This window comes from Neomonachus schauinslandi, chromosome 13 (genome assembly GCF_002201575.2).
Source record: "Neomonachus schauinslandi chromosome 13, ASM220157v2, whole genome shotgun sequence".
In the NCBI taxonomy this organism is placed as follows: Eukaryota; Metazoa; Chordata; class Mammalia; order Carnivora; family Phocidae; genus Neomonachus; species Neomonachus schauinslandi.
The window spans coordinates 62767309-62780623 of NC_058415.1; the positions used below are offsets into that span (position 1 = coordinate 62767309).

General features: G+C 42.5%; 1 protein-coding gene across 1 annotated transcript in view; it reads left to right on the forward strand.

The window, feature by feature from the left end:
* INVS (inversin) overlaps nucleotides 1–13315 on the forward strand; it is a 160858-nt gene that overhangs the window by 133805 nt on the left and 13738 nt on the right. Inside the window, 1 exon segment of the mRNA XM_021691333.2 lies at nucleotides 10223–10940. Coding sequence (XP_021547008.2) covers nucleotides 10223–10940 — 718 coding nt within the window.

Genomic DNA, 13315 nt, shown 5'->3' on the forward strand with positions numbered 1-13315 from the left:
TTCCTTTCCCATAAGACATAGTGGACATTTGCAGCTTTCTTCAGCCTGTTTCCTGCCTATAGGAAGTTGAGGTTCCAGAGGCTCCTGTTAGTTTTGAACTGCCTCAGCAGTTCAAGCTAGTGATACTCTTTGTGATACAATTACCTCAGAAATTTCATGGATTTCAGGGGCACCTGGGTGGCTAAGTCAGTTAAGCATCTGACTCCTGATTTTGGCTGAGGTCATAATCTCAGGGTCATGGGATTGAGCCCCGCATCAGGCTCCATGCTCAGCGAGGAGTCTGCTTGGGATTCTCCCTCTCCCTCTGCCCCTCCCTCTGCTCGTGTGCTCTGCTTCTTTCTCTCTCAAATAAATAAATAAAATCTTTAAAAAAATTTCGTGGGTTCCCTATGAATCTGATTGGATTCACTCCATGTTCCAAAACTACATCCATAATTATTTCTCAAACAGGCCTCTCTCTACTTTGGGTGGCTCAGGCTACTGTGGGAAAATGCCCTTGAAGTTCTTAGATGTTCTTTTGTGTAGCTTACAGTGCCTTACAATGTACCATCTTAGATATTTTTGAGGTCTTAATAAAGGGTTGAACAGTAATACTCCTGATATGATCTTTATCCTTAAGTCATAGTTTACTAAGAGATTCTTTCATTGGCTGAAAAGAATGAATATGCGAAACAGCTTTCTTTGCTAACCTGGCACATTTTAGGCTCTTTGTATTTCCTCTAGATTCTGCTTATAAACTGAGCAGTTCTTTCCTAATTTTACTTCTTTCTACCCACACCTTATCTCATGCAGCTAAAAAAGCTGGTTGATATTTTCTTCAGTTATTGCCCCTGGAACTCTCCTAATCCATACCTACAAATTCATTAGATAAGTTTTCTGTCTTCTGAGTTACTGCAGGTAACTTTTGCCCATTTTGCCAATTATTCTGTCACTGAATAATACCATTGACCATTCTCCAAACTCCAATAGCAATTTCCTCTCTGCTCTCTCAGCCTTTTGTAATAGTCTCTTTATTGCCTTCCCAGCTTCTGTTCACTCATCAGTCCCTAAGTCAAAGCTATGGGTTTTGTTAGGCCAGCACCTCTCATTTTTAGCTTATTGGTTTCTGTGTTGTTTCTCTCTAGTGACGTAACAAATTACCCCCAAAACTAAGTGGCTTAAAACAACGACTTCTTATTTCTCACAATTCTGTGGGTTGTCTGAGCAGTTCCTCTCTTAGGTCACGTGGGCTCACTCATGTGGCCGATGGAACTAGAAAGTCCAAGATGGCTTCCTTTACACGTGTGGCCATTGGTGCTGGCTATTGGCCGAGGTGTCTCAGATCTCTTCTACATGACCTTGCATCCTCCAGGAGGTTAGACCATCTTCCTTGCATGTTGTTCTCAGGGCAGTGCTCTGAGAGAGAGAAAGCCAGAAGTGACAAGTTCCCTTGAGGCCTAGGCTTCAAAACTTTCCTATCACTTGTACCACATTCTGTTGATCAGAGCAGTTCACAAGGCCAGCCCAGATTCAAGGGGATAGAGAAACATCTTCAAACCAGAGGTTTGAGCTCTGAGCTCTGGGAGGAGTCTGCTAAAGTTTCTCTCTCCCTCTCCCTCTGCCCCTCCCTGTGCTTGCTCTCCCTCTCTCTCTCTAAAATAAATGAATCAATCTTAGAAAAAAAAAAAAAAGACATGAAATGTATTCATTAGGTGTACTCATGTTTTCTGTAACAGAGTTCCATTTTACGGCAAAGCTTTGCTTCCACTCAGTTCACTAAATCACTCATGCAATGCATTCATTCAACAGATATGTTTTTGAGCCCACACTATGTATACACACTATGTACCAGCCATACTTAACTATAACTGGGGCTGAGCCACCCGAGTGCTCCAAAACACCTTGAGGCATTTATGCTACAAGACCAGTCAGATTTACTGTGGATCTGATCACATTCAGATAATCAGTCATCTTACATCCTGAAAAGCCCACTAAGTTTCAGTTTTTAATAACCAATCCTTTTGTCCTTTAATTACACTGATGCGAGTTAGACTTTCTCTCCGCACTTGAAGGGGCTGATGGTATAAGTTCTGATCCAAGTCTGAAAACCTGAAAAGTAGCAGCACCTGGGCAGCTTTGTCTAAGGGCAGCTTTGTCCCAGCTCAAGCAAAGAGAGCGAATCTGCCCTTCCTCCACCTTTGTTCTATTGAGGCCCTCCACAGACTAGTTTAAAGGTGATCTAGGACATGGTTTTATAATGATTTTCAAGCCATGTATGGCTCATAAAATGAATTTAGTGGATTGGACCAGGATAATTTTCATGAAATAGACTATATTAGAAAATCTCAAGGTAGCGGCGCCTGGGTGGCTCAGTCATTAAGCGTCTGTCTTCGGCTCAGGTCATGATCCCAGGGTCCTGGGACAGAGCCCATCGGGCTCCCTGCACAGCAGGAAACCTGCTTTTCCCTCTCCCTCTGCCTGCCACTCCCTCTGCTTGTGCTGTCTCTCTCTCTGTCAAATAAGTAAATAAAATCTTAAAAAAATATATCAAAGTATATTGCACATAATAAAGGTAATAAATTTTATTGTATGTCTATGCACAGAGGGGTGTATGTGTGTGTGTGTACATACATGAATATGAGTATACTGGGCCACAATGTCAGATTTGTCAAAAATTTGAAAGTCACTATTCTAAATAATTCTGAAGCAGGGGAGCTCCTCATTCCTTTGAGGGCAGGCACTGGTGTCCTGAATAGGGACCTTTGGGAAGAGCCAGATTCAAATATACAGATAGGGTCTCAGAGAAACCCAGCATCCAAACTTTGGGGAAGAGTAAATAGAAGGGAGGCCAATCAGCCTGATTCAGATATAAGGAGGAGAAGCTCCAGTTTCATGGGCAGCCTTTGCCCTCATTTACCTGCCTAAGAGGCCAGGGTACAAAGGAAAATAGGGAGATTTTTTGGGAATCAAGAATATCCATTGACTGGAGCTTCTCTAGTATAGTCTTGCTGGGAAACCCCAACATAATTGGGCAGAGGGCACCCCGAGCCACTTTCTGTTTGGCCACATTCTAAAGAAGAGTCACAGCTGCTTCAACTCATCAGTGCTCATGCAGTGTAGACCTTGAGGGGTAGGCATACCAGCAGGAACCCAGAGATGGGAAATGTGGGTCACTTCTTTTTCTCCTTCATCCTATCTCTTAGAAATGGAGAATGTTAGAGCTTGAGTGTCTTTAGAAAGCATCTAGTACAACCTTTTCAATACAAGTCAGGAAATGGAGACCCTGAAAGAGGGGTTTGCCCAACAACATCTCTTAGTAAGTGATTTCTTCTCTCTCATAGTAATTCTTCCCTTGTTTACAATGCTTGGAGAGCATGATGGCTGAGTGCACAAGCTTTAGAATCAAATGAATTAGGTTCACATTTAGACTCCATCACTTACTACCTATATAATCTTGATCAAGTTACTTAACCTCTTCTAAGCCTCCATTTCTTTATTTATAAAAAAAAAAAAAAAGATACTGCCTGTCTTAGAAATTTGTGAACATTATGGCGATAACCCATGGAAAGATTTAAGCCCAGTGCCTAAAGCACTCTATAAATATGAGCTGTTATTATAACTAATCTAATTATTACTTCTTCAAGAGGTAGGGAAGGAAGGAGATGTAATATTTAGGAGGATCACTGTGGCTGAGTGGAGGATGGGTTTGGAGGGCCTACACTAAGACACAGTGGCAGGGCGAGGAGTAAGGGCTGGACTGGAGAGATGCAATTGAGAGGACTTGCTAGCAGATTCCTTGTGGGAGGTGGTGAGATAAAGTTGTCTTTGAGTCAGTGTGGTTTTCAGGAGAGTCTAGTGGAGGAGAAACTTGCTGTTTTAAGGGCCATCCCTGGTGTTATCTTCTTTCTCACCATATGGGCTGCCAGAACTAGTGGGTATGACTGGTGGGAGTAAGTGGGCCCTTACATTTGGTATGTGTACAATGGCTAACACAGAAAATTCAGTTATCACCTGTATGCCAAAGACTCCCTGACCTCCTTCCCTTGTTCCAATTATGTATAATTATTTACTTATGCCTCACTTGGATGTCCCAAAGGCATCCCAAACTCAACCTATCTGAGATAGGACTGATGAAGATTTTATGTAAGCCTGCTCTGTGCGTTGGTTAATGATGTACTCATCCGTCTGAACATTCAGTGCAGGAGTAATGATTATTTCCTTTTCCTTTACTGCCCGTCCCCAACCTGTCACCAGCTCTTGTCTCATTGACTTCCTAAACATCTTTCAAACCCGTTTTCTCCCTCTCATCCTCCACCACCGTATATTCTACTCACATCTTCTTACCTTCATCTCTAACTTGGACTATTGTAGTAGCTTACTAACTGGTCTTACTTATCTGCTCTGACTCCCCTAATCCATTTTCCTCTCTGTGAACAGATTGGTCTCTTCAAAATGAAACCTCATCATATCTCTCCCCCAGTCAGAGCCCTGGAATTAACCACTTCTCCAAAGAACCCTGGTTTCCTTTGTTGAAGAATGGTATTAGAAACCAAAATCTGAGTGCTAGGTGGGCGTATTACGATTGGAGTACTGTTGCTCCTAAGTCCTTTCAGCAGACAAAGCTAAAAATTATTTACAACTATTTCTGCATCTATCTGTGTGTGTGTATCTCACACACACACACACACACACACCATGAGTTCATATCCATGATACCTCCAATTCCATTCAACACCATAGCGATTATTCTATCTTTTCTTCTCTTTATTTGAAGTGTTTCCTCCAACAGTGGAAGACCTGGCTCCCATCATCTAGGATATATATGCTTATTTGTTGAATCCTGGTATACACATAAAAGCAGTTTCAGAATTGCTAACCCATATCCCTGTGAGAGACAAACTTACTAACTAGAGCACAGTATTCACATACATTTCTTTTTGTCCTTACAGTATCCAGCCAAAATATGTTTTTACAAAGTTACTTAGGTCAGTTCTTTTCTTCACCTTTTAGTGTGGTTACCTAATTCATTTGTAATACAGTTAGGTTTGTTTGTTATTATTTATAATCCACTTTGAGTTCTTTCCCACATCCTAGTTGATTTTAATTGTTGGGCTTTTTTTTTTTTTTGTAGTGGAGTACTTTTTATTTAAACAGAAAATGACGTGTTTTCCTAATTACAAAAGTGGTTAATGTACATTACAAAATAATTTTAAAACAGAAAAGAACAAAGAAAAAATAAAAATCCTCCTTAAGATAAGCAACTCATCACTTTGGTACAAATCTATCTACTAGAACTTTCCTTTTTTTTATTTCAGAAAAGAGTGGGCATCCTATTTTGAGGTCTTCTTACATTATCTCCTTGTTTTCAACAAAAATGTTAGTAGCTGCTTAGTATTATATCAGATCATGAGTACAGCATGATTTGTTTAATCATGTCTGTGTTGTAGGACATATGAGCTAAATAACCTTTCATACACATTTTTGTGTACATCTCTAATTTTTATGGCTCTTTAAACATCCTGCCAAATTTCATTCCAGGAAGGTTACAAAAGGTTATTTCAGCCTTTCAAAAGCAAAAAACCAAAAACTCTCTCTGAACATTTAGGCAAATAGTGATTTTATTGAATCCTAGTTAGCAGGATGGAATTTTGTCATATTTTTACTGGCTCTGTGTATTTATTTTCTGGATTGTTCACTGATGTACTCTGTCAATTTTTGTATTGGTTTTTCATTTTCTTAATATTTCTAAAAGCTTAGCGTATAATAAGAATAGTAACCTTTGTCTATCATATATAATGAATGTCTTTTTTAAGTTTACCCTTTGTTTAATTTTTTCTTTTGAGATTTTTATCCTTGTGGTTTTACCTAAGAAAAGGTTTTTCCCACTTTAAGATCTAATAAACACATATATTTTCTGATTTTTACTATTTCAAATGTAATTTTTTATATAGTGATATTGGAACCTAATGACTTCTTTTTAGAGAACAGGCAGTTGTTCTAGCCATATAAATGAAATAATCTGCATGGAATATACAATAATATACATGGAAATGAGCCATGTCCTTGGAGCTGCAACTCTGGCAGGGGGCTTTGTGAGTAGTGGCTTCAGGAGGGGTACAGCATCTCTCTCTGGGTTCACATCCAGGGGCTCTAAGCAGCTCAGCTCCTCACCACAAATTAAAAATGCTATCTTTGTTATATATATTTTTATATATGGGTATATTTTTAGCTTTGTATTCTTTCTAACTGATCTATCTATATTAATACCCAAATCACATTATTTTTATCATCACTACTTAGGATCTAATATCATCCAGCAGTCTCTTCATTATTTTTCTTTTTTTCCCCTTTTTTATTGAAGTATGGTTGACATACAATGTTACATACATTAGTTTCAGGTTTATAACATAGTGATTGGACAATCCTATACATTATGCAGTGCTCACCGTAAGTGTAGCTACCATCTGTTACCATACGTTATTATAATAATATTGACTATATTTCCTATGCTTTATTTTTCATCCCTGTGACTTATTTATCTTGGAACTGGAAGTTTGTACCTCTTAATTTTTTCCTTTTAATAGAAGCAGTTTTAGGTTTACAGCAAAATTGAGCAGAAAGTGCAGAGTTTCCATACACTCCTGGCCCCCAACACACGCATACTCCCCAACTCAACATCCTATACCAGAGTGGTGCGTTTGTTAAAATTGATGAATCTACATTGATACATCCTTATCACACAAAGTCCACAGTTTATATCAGACTTCATGCCTGGTGTTGCACATTCTATAGGTTTTGACAAATGTGTAATGACTCATATCCACCATTATGGCACCATACAGAAGAGTTTCATTGCCTGTATTAGTCAGGGTTCTCCAGAGAAACAGAACTAATAGGGTATATATATAAAAGAGGTTTGTTCTAGAAATTGGCCCACTTGATTATGGAGGTTGAGAAGTCCCATGATCTGCTGCCTGCAAACTGGAGAACCAGGAAAGCTGGTGGTATGATTCAGTGAATCTGAAGGCTCGAGAACCAGGGGAGCAGATGGTGTGAGGCCGAGTCCAAAGGCCTGAGAATCAGGGGGATGAAGGGGCTGATGGTATAAGTTCTGATCCAAGTCTGAAAGCCTGAAAAGTAGCAGCACCTGGGCAGCTGTGTCTAAGGGCAGCTTTGTCCCCAGCTCAAGCAAAGAGAGCGAATCTGCCCTTCCTCCACCTTTGTTCTATTGAGGCCCTCCACAGACTGGATGTTGCCCACCTGCATTGGTGAAGGCAATCTTCTGTCTCAGCTACCAATTCAAATTCTTTCCAAGACATCCTCACAGACACACGCAGAAATATTTTATCAGCTCTCTGGGTGCCCCTTATCCCAGTGAAGTTGACACATAAAATTAACCATCACATTGGGGCGCCTGGGTGGCTCAGATGGTTAAGCATCTGCTTTCGGCTCAGGTCATGATCCCAGGGTCCTGGGATCGAGCCCCACATCGGGCTCCTGGCTCAGCAGGGAGCCTGCTTCTCCTTCTCCCTCTGCCTCTCTCCCTGCTCATGCTCTCTCTCTCTCTCTGTATCTCTGTGTCTCAAATGAATAAATAAAATCCTTAAAAAAAAAAAAAAATTAACCATCACATTGCCCTAAGAATCCCCTGTGCTCTGCCTATGTATCCTTCCCTCCCTTGAACCCTTAGCAACTACTGATCCATTTACTACTTCCATAGTTTTGCCCATTTCCAAAATGTCATATAGTTGGAATCATACAATAGGTAGCCTTTTCAGATTGGCTTCTTTCACTTACTAATATGCACTAGTAATATTCATACAAGGGAAGTAATATTTCACTTAGGAACATCCTCCATGGCTTGGTAACTCATTTCTGTTTAGCACTCATTTCATTTTTATTTCATTTCCTTTCAGTTCATTTCTTTTTAGTGCTGAATAATATTCCATTGTCTGGATGTACCACAATTTAGTCATCTATTCAGCTACTGAAGGACATCTTGGTTGCTTCCAAGTTTTGGAAATCATGAATAAAGCTACTCTAAACATCCACGTGCAGGGTTCTGGGTGGACGTAAGTTTTAAATCCATTTGGGTAAATAACAAAGAGAACAATTGCTGCATCGTCTGGTAAGAACAGTTTTGTAAGGAACTGCCACCCTATCTTTCAAAGTGGCTGTGCCATCTTACATTCCCACCAGCAGTGTATGAGAGCTCCTGTTGCTGCACATCCTTATCAGCCTTTGGTGTTGTCAGTGTTTTTTTGTGTTTTCACCATCTAAGGGGTGTGTAGTGGTATCTCGTTTAACTAATTGGGGCTTTAATGGTGTATGTGAAACATTAAAATGGTTCTAAGAGTCAGAACTATACAAAAAGATATACACAGAGAAGTATTGCTCCCCCTTACCCCACTACCTAGTTCCCATTTCCCTCTTTCTCCCCCTTTCCTGCCCAATCACAGTAGGTACTCAATCTCTTCAGTTTCTGGTTTATCCTTTCTATATTTCTTTCATACAAATGAGCAGATACAAGTATATTTCCTTATTTCCCCTTTGTCTTACATGAAGCATAGCATAGTTTAGATACTTCTTTACACTGTAAAATGGTTATTTTAAAGTTTGTTTCTGAAAACACATTATCTGGATAACCTGTGTGTCTGTTTTTATTGTTTCCCCCACTCCTTGAATACTATCTTGTCTCTTTATCTGCCTGCATATTTTTGATTGAGTGGTAGACATTTAATATAAAAATTTACGTGAGAAATAACATGAGACTTAGGATGATAGTAATTCCTCCAGAACCGATTTACATTGGCTTCTGGCAGACATTTAGGAGCATGAGCAATCCAAGTTTGAGCAATCCAAACCTTAATCTAGTTTCTAATACTGAGATGATGCAAAGCTGCACTCAGTCCCTACAAGGGTCAATTTACTATGAGCTCACCTTTCCTCCTAAGATATAGCCCTCCAGGGTTCCAACCCAAAGGAATGCTTCTTAGCAGGTTCTGGACTCCAGGTTTTGTCCTCCAAACCTTGAGGGGATGATTCCATTCTCCTAGGAATATATGACCCCAAATGCCTTGCTCATCTCTGTTGATTCTCCTGCATCTTGGCCCCATATATTTTTCTGTCTTATTAGCTCTTTGATGCCTTCAGATGGGTGGTTTTTAGTATTTTGTTTGGCTTTTCTATTGTCCTCAGTGGTGAGTATGCCTCAATTCTGCCATTACAGAAGCAGAAGTTCTTTCATTGCTTTTCATATGAGTCTGAAATGTTTCATTTTAGAGGTTGTATTTAGTTCTTTTTCAAATCTATTCTTTTCGCATATTTTTAAAATTCTTTTGTGTTTAATCAGTTCATGTGCATGGGTATGTGTGTATGTATACACTGTTCTATTAGCTAAGTTCTTGTTGATCTAATATTGCTATTGTGTCTGTTAACTCATTCACGGTAGATTGTCTCCTCATGCATTTTATAATTTTGGATTGTGAAGTCATTTTCAGAAGGACCCCTCTGTGTGGCCTGAGTTGAGGGAATGCCATATCAAAATAATAACTGTGTTTGCTTCAGTGAAGCATCCTGTACCACCATCTTGAGACCGGTTTTTATATTAATTTTTTCTGTGGGTTGAGAATAAATGAATATGAAACCCATGTGAGGCACAGGACTTGAGTTTCAAATTCTCAAGGGAGATTCTTTCCCCCATCCAGAACCCAGCCTAAGTTTCCCAAAGGATATAACCCCTCAAGAGTCCTGGCTTCATGCAGGGTCTTGGTTCTAGCTAACTTTCTGCCAGCAAGACCTTGTTTTCTGTCCTTATCTGGATATTAAAACACAGTCAGATATTTAGTAAGACCCACTGTTGCCCACTCCACCATTACTACCTGCCCAGACGGTTGCTGGATCAGCTCACACACTTAACACTGATTTTTGGTTTTCCCTTTGTTTTTGGCCTCTCCTTTATTTTTGGATTTCCTTTATTTTCTTGAAGGCACCATGGTGCTTGTAAAAGAATGTTTATTATATTTTCGTCAGCATTGTAGTGGGAAGGTTTCAGGTTATCTAACATTCCATTGCTAGAAATAGAAGCTAAACAGTTTTTTTCCCCCCTAATTAGAATCACTACTATCATGGTGATGCTACTAGGACAAGTCTGAGTATTTTACGTGAACAAATGAGCAGAACTGCCCCACTATGCAAGTTTGGAACAATAAATACTCTTTCCCTTTTCCCTTGTCTCCCCAAGAATCACCCAGAGAACAGTCTAAAGGCCGATCTGCCTGTGTCCACTTCCGCCCCAGTGAAGGCAGTGATGGAAACAGACATCCAGGAGTCTCCTCTGTTGAGAAGCCCAGAGGTGAGACAGTTGGTGAGCAGCAGTGTGACAAGGGGAAAGGCTTCTTGAAGCAGCCTTCCTGTATCAGGGTGGCTGGGCCAGACGAGGAAGGAGAGGATGCCAGTTGGGCAGCTGCAAGCCTTCCACGGCAGGATGGGCCCCGGAAACCCAGCAGGCGGCAGGACACAGCACCCAAGGCCAGATGTGCCTCCCAGAAAAGACGAGTTCAAGAGCTCCGAGGAGGAAGGCACTCCCCGGCTGGTTCTAGCCGGCCTGGCAGTGCCAAGGGGGAGGTGGTCCATGCTGGGCAGAATCCTCTCCACCATCGAACATCAAGAAACAAAATGACACAGGACAAGCTCGCAGGAGGCATCTGCTCAGACTTGCCACAGAACACAGAGGTGTTGAGGTCAGGAGTCAGGAAGTCGGGAACATCCACCCTGTGGGAGGACACTCAGATATCCAAGGAGACTGATCCAGCACCTGGTCCCCTCTCTGGGCAGAGTGTGAATATTGGCCTTCTCCCTGTAGAGCTGCGGCTGCAGATAATCCAGAAAGAAAGAAGCAGGAAAGAGCTGTTTCGCAAAAAGAACAAGGCGGCAGCAGTCATCCAGCGGGCCTGGAGAAGGTAGGATGAGGGAGGGGCCCCGGCTGCTCGGGATCTCTGCTTGTCCTGATACTCCTAAGTGACACGCCCTGTGCTCTGTTCTTCTAGTGAATTCCATGTGCTGGCATAACAAGGCCAATTTTACTGAGTGTGCCCAGAAAATTCACTCATGTGTAGGTCCTTGTAATTTACATTGATAAGCTATTTGGAAGATGGTTTTGCCAAGAAAATCAGGAAGCAGCCAGGATAGCCTGGTGTAAAGGAAAAGAGCCTCAATTTGTAACCAGGAAGCCTGAGTTTCCCTTTGCAAATAACGGGGCCTCTTTTTTTTTTTTTTGACCTTCTGTTTTCTCATCCGTAAAACAGGATTTAGTAATTGCTGCACCTGTCCTGTTTATATGGCAGGTTGCTAGAATGAGATCATGGGCACTTTGTGAATTCTAAAGCAGTACACGTGTAAGATATTTTATTTTTCTTTTTATGTCCTTACTACCCAGGAATTAGTCATAGCCTGAGTACCTAAACCAGGGCCTGGTCATAGTGGATTAAGTGGCTGACATAGATTACAAAACCCTGCGAAAGCACCTGCCAAGCTGGGACTGTGGGGTAGGAGCTAGGAGTAGTGGGGGAGGCGTCCTGACATACGGAGACAAATTCCTCCAGGGAGTCATTATGGGAGGACTGGAGGAGTCCTTTGCTGCAAGTTTTTCACATATTTCATCATCTCCTTCATCTGCAGGCCCCACTAGGGCCTAAATCTAGATGAGGCCTTAGTCATGACTGGTGTCTGGGGGAGGGCTGGAGCCGTTGCCCACAGGTGGGGCTCAGGTGGCCTCCATTTCCAGAGAGAGGAAGGGCATGGGGGAACAAAGCAAGTAAATCACTGCGAGCACAGGTGTGCCACATGTCAACACCCCTGTCAGGAGATAAAAGGGCCAGAGAGACGCTACTGTCGGCAGAAAGAGAGAGAGCAGAGAGAGCGGGAGAGGTTCTTGGGAGATCTGGGGAGAGGCCTCGGGGACTATGGTGCCAAGGACTGCCTGGCCGGGAGCCGGGCGATCTGCTCCATGCGGGCACGGCCTCTGCTACAGTGCATCCTCATGTCTGTTCGAGCTGCTGGCCTTACAAAGTCATCTCCCGCCTGATCCCCCTTCCTCTCCCAGCCACCTCAGGAAGCTGTCACCGTAGGGATCAGTGTCCCCATTTGTCAGGCAAGCAGATTGTCTCAAGAAAAACGACTTGTCCTAGTGATATAGATCAGGCACTCGAAGCTCTGACTCAAGGGCCTTTCCCATACGTTCTCGGTAAAGGTACTGTTTGCTGTGGTCAAGGTCACGGTGGCGGGAGCAGGCCTCATGCTCTTCACCTCAGAACGGGCTGGAGCAGAAGGGCTGCATGGATGGTGCTCACACTGGTCAAGGTAATGTGACAGGGAGATGATGTTATTACTGTTGCTAATTGATTAAGCGCTTGCACCAGGTGCTGTTCTAAGTAGTTTTACCTGTATTAACTGATTTAATCCTCCCAATAACCCTATGAGGTAGATGTTGTTCTTGTCCCCATTTCACAGATGAGGAAGCTGAAGCACAGAGAGGTTAACAACCTGCCAAGGTTACAGAGCTAAGAAGGGCCAGTGCTGGCTTGGAGCGGAGATAGTCTGTCTCTGAAGCCACAGATGGGAACGGTCCTTGCTCCCCCTCCTTGGAGAGTTCTACCAGACGCGCACTGGCTACCATCCCAGAGGAACTTTTAAGTATTTCAGCTGAAACCTGGGATCTAAACAAGCCAGCAAGGTTTCCCACATCAGGCCCCACAGCTGATCCCTAGCCAAAATGCCTTCCCGTCAAACTATTCTTTGACGTCTTTGAAGAGTCAGAAGCTGACAGGTCCTGTCCGTAAGTGTCCATAGCAGCAAATGAGCCTTCAGTCATTCCCCCCAAGAACACTGGGCTCACAGTCTGTGTGCCCATCTGGGGAGGCAATTACACAGCCCTCTGGCTGCACCATTGTGCAATTCTGAGACCTGGGACATTGACTCCCAAAAGGACTGTGGGATGCTGCACATTGTGGGAAGTCGCATGTCTGGTGACAGTAAAAACACTCTTATTGATTCTGTTATATAGCCTTATGCATCCTCCATTTTAAGTACAGAAGCCCAAAGTGTTGTCCTGGGACCTTTGACACCAAAGCTAAGGAGCAGTGAGGGGTGGGGTAGAAAACAGGGCGTGGCACATAACTGCCCCACAGAGGCACTGTCATTACAGGAGACGTGTTGAGGACAGGAAGAGGCCGGCTGGGAAATGTGCAAGCATAGGGTGAGCAGAGGGAACCTTGGGCCTGGAGAACAGTGAGTGGGGCTGAGTCTTAAAGTGTGAGTCTTATTACCAATCAAGACT